Below are 7,262 nucleotides of genomic sequence, written 5' to 3'. Positions count from 1 at the left end.
CATGCTCGATTTGGTTTCCGGTTTTTCGATGTGGAGACATCCATGTAGCTTGATGGATCTTTTTATGCTAGAACCCAGTAATACATACTGCCANGGCACATATGAATGAGATGTTGAAGAATCTCGCTTTGATGCGGATTGTGGCTAGACTTTCGTCCACTAGAGTGAACGCCGGTCTCTCTCCCACCACAAATCCAACACCGAATTGCACTCCTTTACGTGGCAACTGTAGTAGACGTCGCAAGGCTCCACGCTTACCTTCCTCGCCCCATCCATCGCATTTCGTGGATGGCGGTGATGTCAGCCATTATTTTTCCCTAGGACATCAACCAGCCGGGCAGAGGCACCATCCCGATTAAGGGTTCGGATATTCCAAGTGCATACCCTAAAATCATAGTCCTTCCTATGTTTGCCGTGATCGTTATCAAAAGAAGGGGTATCATCCGAGGCATGTGTTAGTTTTCATTGGGCAAGGTTTTAACGTGGCGGGACCCAAACCCAGCGCACGCGGGCCACTCCCAGTTGAATAGCAGTCAAAAGCTTTGCAGTACTGGGAAATGTACAAAACATAGTGGTCAAAAGCGAATATCTCAACTAAACCCTGATGTATTTTTTAAATTCATAGCTCTACATACCTGTCTGTTAAACCAAATAGCCGGATCAGACGTTATTCAAAATAAAAAATGTAAAAAATAAACTTTTTTCCGCATACTCTGTAAGATTCTTCCGCAATTTTGTAAGGTAAACTAACAATTTATAATCATTGCTTTGCAGCGAATTATCTTATCTTAAATTATACACATAGGTATGTATAAATATGAGGACGTATTGAACATTTTGAGTATGCAGATTTTTTATGATGGTATATTCATTTATGCTAAATATAATACTTGATTTTGTTTTGTCACACTTAAGAAGTAAACGTCTTGGCTGTTCACCCAACCGGTCTATATTTTTATCCATAATCTCAGATTGTACGCTTAGAAAAGACACAAACATAAAGACACAGTAATAAACAATTTATTTATAGTTTCCGTTCAATCCATTTTTGCTCATTGTCGACTGCAGCCAGGTTTTTACCCATTTTAAATGGAAGTGCTTTGTACATAGAGAGAATAACTTGATACAGAACCGGATGATCCACTTTTTAAATCAATTTACTAATTATTTTGTTAGCGTTGGGAGTATAACTTGTTATACAGTATATATATATATAGCATTTCGTGGTAATATATTTCAATATCTAGGCCCCTACCAGGCTACGCCCATGTCTACAGCGAAAGTACAAATTTGAGATCGATTTTAAGCGGTCGTTATTCATATGCCCACATACATACATATGTTACTTTTCATATCAATTCAAGTGTATTACATGCACTCCCCGCTTTTCATTTTCAATGTCATTAATTGTCTATAATGACTTATGTTAAAATTTCAAAATCAAAAGTTATCAAAACAAATTCTGTGGGACTGAGAAATATTATTTTCTACTTTTTCACACCTATCCTCAATCAAAAAGAAGTTAAACGAAAATGCCTAATGAAATGGTTTACCGCATCTTATTCCAGCTATTTCATAGTTTAAAAATTCGTTGCGAAGGAAATCCTACCTGATCGTTTAGCAGTTTTTTCAACTTAAAATATTTTTTCGGACCCAAGTTACAATATCCTTTTTAAGTAACTTTTTTCGTCTTACGTAAATTTTGTATGTACACGTAAGTCTTAGTAGTAAAACAACGGAAAAAGTGAGTTTGAGAAGTAAACACGACGAAAATCGGTCAAAAATGTGTGCCCGTTGTGAAAAAAATTGTTTCTAGCAATCATCAAATTAGTAATGCCATCAGCGAGAAATATGAGAATCTTATAAAAAAAGCATGTAAGTGCAAACTTTGAAGTGTCTGAACATGTCGTCGTACTTTAAAACACTTATGGAAATTAAAAAAATGATCATGAGCAGTTTGTACTTGGAGGTGAAAATAACAAACTGGCAATGGAAAATCACTCAGCTCTCCTCAAAGAAGATGATAATGTACTTGTTATTAAAAAATGTCCAATTCCTGAATTATATGTGTTACAAGGAACGGTTAGTTCCGCCACTTACAAAAGCAACTTCTGCAAAATTCAGATGCGCTAGATGATCCAGAAATTTATTCAAATGTAGGCAAATTTTCACTTACACCTTTCATTTCTGCTTTCAAAGCTATGAACGAAATTGTGGATTTTTGTTGTTCTATGTCACCTCCCGGCCAGGATTTAGATAAATTCATTAAAGAATTGAAAAAGGCTTATGCCAGTACAAAAGTTTCTGTGACATTGAAAATTCACGTAATTTTTGAACATCTTGAGCATTCCTTGCATTTTTTGGATGGCGAGGAATTTTGATTGTGGTCGGAGCAGCCAGGTGAATCAGTTCATAGAGACTTCTTAAACGTTTGGAACCGCTACAAAATCAACGTGAAAGAAGAACCAAGAAAGATTAAGAAGAATGGTCGTAGAACACTCCTCCATGCATATTTAAAATTTACATTGTATATTAAAATATACAATATTTAGCTAAAATAAATTTTTTGGTTCAAACCAAATCGTTATTTTTATTATTCTTGTATCATTTTATTATTCTTGTATCATTTTATAGTAATTATCAGTTATTTTTCAATTCCATAACTATTTTTTCGTAATTATAAAATACATTGTTACATTAAATTTCTTCCAAAAGCCTACAGTAACCTGGCTTTCCTGCGTAGATATGCGAAAGACTTTAAGGATCCATACACCAGGAAAGCTTTATTTATCTCTTTAGTACGATCAAAACTAGAGTACGCTTCTATTATATGGAACCCCATTTACGGCTGTCATGCCGCCAGACTCAAAAGAGTGCAGAGAAAATTTGTTCGTTTTGCGTTAAGTTCCCTTAACTTTGATGACCCGATGCCCTCATATTTTTCCTGTTGTAAACTTATTCACCTACAAACTCTTGAAACTAGAAGAATTGTCCAGTTGCTCATGTTCGTTTTTGATTTGGTTTTTTGGCTCTTTGGATTGTTCGGTCCTTCTGGAGAAGATATCCTTTAATGTGCCTCACAGATTTCTACGCTCATCTCTGCCGTTTTACTTGCGTTCTACTAAGGCTAACTATTACCATTTTGATCCGATTTTCCGCGCTCTGACAGAATTTAACAAGATCTCAAAGAGTCTAAATATTGATTTTTCGTTGCCGAGAAATATTTTCAAATCATCTATTGATTCATTTTTCTTATAACTACTTGTGTATCTAAATCTATAGTATTTAGTGTTAATTATGATAGTCTTATTTTTATCTAGTCTGTAAGATTGTAATCATAGACTAAATAAACTGAATAAACTAAAAACTAAAACTAAACTAAAAAAAAACTAAATTAACAAAAAAATAAAGATAAAAAAGTAATTAAAAATATTTATAGATCGAAAAAAGTAATTGTTAAAAAAAAACTACCAAACGATCAGCTAAGATTTCATTCGGAATGGATTTTGAAATCATGAAATAGCTGGAATAAGATGCAGGGAACCGTTTTATTAGGCATTTTCATTCAACTTCCTTTGGATTGAGAATAGGTGTGTTTTAGTCCATTTATAAAAGCGTTGTATATTAAAAAGTTTTATTTTATTTTATTTATTTTCTACTTTTTAGTATTGTCTGTACAAAATTTTGCAATAGATACTAAAATAATTCAACTTGCAGTGAAAGAGAACGGAAGACTATGTAAGCACAATGTTCTTTGCTCACATTTTGTATAAACATACATATGTGCATACATACATACAGCAGCAGTTTATTTAATTTAAATAAATGGCGTGTCGTCCATTTCCGCTGTGACGTATATAAATAGTGCATATATTTAGGCGCAATATTTAACTTCTTCTGGCGGGGCGACATCTAGAGTCTTCTAATTGTATCTCCTTGATATGATGCCTACAACGAGGTTGATATCTAGACTAGGTTGATATCTAGAATTTTATATAAATAGCTTTGCTACATTTATAGTAGGTGCATTCTTTTGCAACCGAGCTACAAAAGAACACTCCCTTAAATGACGAAATACACGCAAAGCAGCAACACAAAATCTGTTATTTATCCGAGCTCAGCCAGGTCGGTAAAAAAATACGCGACCTGAAGGCTAGTGTTGGTAAGTGAAAAAACTGCTCTATTGTGAATTGTTAATGGGAAAGTGGAGAGGGAAATTTTTGCTTCCTTTTATATGTGACTTATATTTTAAAAGAGTATATATATTACGCAAATACCTCGCATAATTACTCATTTAAATTGGTTTTTGTATCTAAATCCCGTTAAACTAATCACATTTTCTTTCCAGCTACCAACAGGGTTTCTTAACCTTCCTATACCCGCGTTAATTTTTGTAACACATATACCCGCGCACGGTCTCACAGACCGAAAGTTCAAACTACATAAAATATTAGTTTTTTCAAACAAAACTAAAAACAAATTATTATTTTTCAATCCCGTAGATGTAATAAAAAAATAAAACTACGCATTAAATTTGTATTCACTTATTTTATTGATTTTAAGTGATTAACAAAAAAGCCATCAAAATCGATAATTTTTTCTTAAGTACTACAAAAACAAAACAATAACATATTTTTTTATTCACATAAATAAAAATAAGTTATAATAACTTAAAAACACTTCTTGGACAATACATAAATTATAAATTATATTAGTTTTTAGTCTTGAAATAAAAAATCATGGCATATCGCAATTCATGTAAAAATCTGCCTTAAAAAGAAAACTTACGCTTTTACCTCTTCAAAAAAAAAAACAAAAAATGCCTTTTCTAGCTTAAAAAATATTTATTTGCAATAAAAACGTCAAACTATCTTATTCATTATCCTTACGGAAACACTCAGGACACACCATAATAGCATGTTCCAAACAAAAATACTGTCGGCATGTAGCACAGTTGTAACGCGTTTTTCGGTTTTTCTTTGAGGAACAGTATCCACAGCGACCACTTTTATTAAACGATGTTCCAGAAGTCTCGGGGCCATCTATTTTACATAATTCAAAGAGCCGAAGTTTGATGGTTTTAGGCAAGGAACTGTTTAGAGCTCGACGTCGAAGTTGCGAGTTAATAAGATCGTACGACAAAGATTCAAGAAAGGCTCTGCGGTTAATTTTCTTACTAGGATTATTTTGTACATGTATTATGCATGAATTTATACTCGCAACATTCATAAGGCTATAGAAAATAACCATGGGCCATCTATTCGTACCTCGAGCAACATTATACGTTTCACACATTTTATCTACGGTGTCAACCCCGCCTTTCGTCATATTATAGTCCATTATCATTTCTGGTTTATTAGTAATCTCATTGATTTCAACACCAGCATGCATGCTCGATACAATAAGCAAATTTTTCCCCTTTTTGGGAACATACGAAACAAGACTGCAGTTGCCACGGTGTCCGAACAAGCTGGATTTTTCCGCTCGTCCTCTTATCTCGGTGAATTGTTTGGGTAATTCTTTCTTATTTTTCCTTATTGTCCCAATAATGGTCAGTTTGTGCTTAGATTCAAGTTTATCCAGCAATGGGATACTAGTGAAAAAGTTATCACATGTGATATTCCGGCCAGAATTGTGAATACTTTCGCTTAGTCGTACAACTAATTCCATGGACGAGTTATCAACTTCATATGGGCCACTAGGTTGCTTTCGTACGTAAACTTCCATTTTCGAGGTATAAAACATTTTGGCATCTGTTAAGGCGTAAATTTTTATGCCATATTTATTTGGTTTTGAGGGGATGTACTGCCTGAAGCCACAACGACCTCTAAAAGCCTCCAATTTGTCATCTATTGTAACAAACTGGGACACACTGTAGTATTTACGGCAGTCCTTTCAGCTCGCGTGGCTTTATTGTCAAATCTTAGACAACGCATTAATAAATAAAATCGATTCCAGCTCATAGTTAATCGAAATATCTCCGTCTGTTTTGAATAAATCTTTAGCATTCAAGCGACTATTCCTCCTAACTCCAGCAAAGATTAAAAGGCCTAAAAGGGCTTCGATTTCTATGTTGTCTGTATAGGTACAGTCGCCTTCTCTTGAAAAATTAGGTTTACAATACGATTTATAACAACTTCAGTAAAAAATAATCTCCAAACCTCGCCTATTTCCTTGAAGTTTTTTGCTTCTTTTCTAGGCCCTGGCAGTTGAGTGACTATATTCCTAGCGAGACGTCTTACACGATTTGACGGAGCATCTTTATTCCACCTAGTGTGTCCATCTTTACCAAGATAAAATTCTCTATCATCTATCTCATTCAACTCCTCGTCGCATTCTTCATCATCTTCTTGCTCGGTATCATAACTTTCTACATCTCCTGCAACAAAGTCTTCAACGTCGCTGTCATTTTCATCCTCATAATCAGAAGTCGAATTTTCTTCCTCCAAAAGTAGTCTGATTTGCTCTTCATTCATTATAATATTAAAAAGTACCTGCAAAATAGTAAAACGTAAAAAAATAAGAAAGAAACAAAAAACAAAATAACTGCTTTAACTTCACAAAAAATTACACATATACCCGCGTCGGTCTCACAGACCAATTTTTATAAAATTCACCAACACGCCTGTCTAGTGCAAACGCCAAATCAACACTAATATAGAGCTTGCAAGAAAAGCGGAAGCTAGCAGTAAATTCAGCTTTGTAGAGTTTCTGGAAAAACAAAAATTTACGTAAAATCATTTTCTCGGTCTCACAGACCAACGCGCGGGTATAGGAAGGTTAAGTAGCTAAAAGAAAATTTTACCCGAGTTGAGCGTTTTTTTGTCGCTCGCTTACAAAAAAATGCAGCTAGTATAAATGGTGGTCTGGACATACAACATTCAAAGCGGTCTGGACATACAACATTGCAAGTTGATAAAAGCGTTGTAATAATGAAATAATATATCTCAGTCCCATAGAATTTGTTTTGATAACTTTTCATTTTGAATCTCATAAATTGTTTATAATGACTTTTGCTAAAACTTCATAATCAAAAGTTATCAAAACAAGTTCTATAGGACTGAGAAATATTATTTTCTAATTTTAGTAGATTTATAAAAGCGTGGTACATTAAAAAGTTTTTTTTTAAATTTATTTTATACTCTTCAGTCTTGTCTGTATAAAATTTTGCAATAGATACTAAAATAATTCAACTTGCAGTGAAAAGAGAATAGAAGACTATGCAAGCAAAATGTTGTTTGCTCACATTTACAGGCCTATTC

At 33.9% G+C, this 7,262-nt stretch overlaps 1 protein-coding gene across 1 annotated transcript in view; it reads right to left on the bottom strand.

The window, feature by feature from the left end:
- Positions 1-3,235: 3,235 nt before the first annotated feature.
- The window catches only part of LOC108369414 (nucleoplasmin-like protein ANO39), a 6,595-nt gene continuing 2,568 nt past the window's right edge, over positions 3,236-7,262 (bottom strand). Inside the window, exons 2-4 of the mRNA XM_017624513.1 lie at positions 6,290-6,494; positions 5,643-5,753; positions 3,236-3,276 (exon numbers count right to left, since the gene is read on the bottom strand). Of these exons, the coding sequence (XP_017480002.1) occupies positions 3,236-3,276; positions 5,643-5,753; positions 6,290-6,494 (357 nt within the window). The remainder of the gene's footprint in view (positions 3,277-5,642; positions 5,754-6,289; positions 6,495-7,262) is intronic.

The sequence above is a fragment of the Rhagoletis zephyria genome, unplaced genomic scaffold (assembly GCF_001687245.7).
Source record: "Rhagoletis zephyria isolate East Lansing unplaced genomic scaffold, Rhagoletis_zephyria_1.1 Rzeph_scaffold_03655, whole genome shotgun sequence".
Lineage (NCBI taxonomy): Eukaryota > Metazoa > Arthropoda > Insecta > Diptera > Tephritidae > Rhagoletis > Rhagoletis zephyria.
Note: the sequence above shows the minus strand (reverse complement) of the source record. Positions and strands in the feature narration are given on the sequence as shown.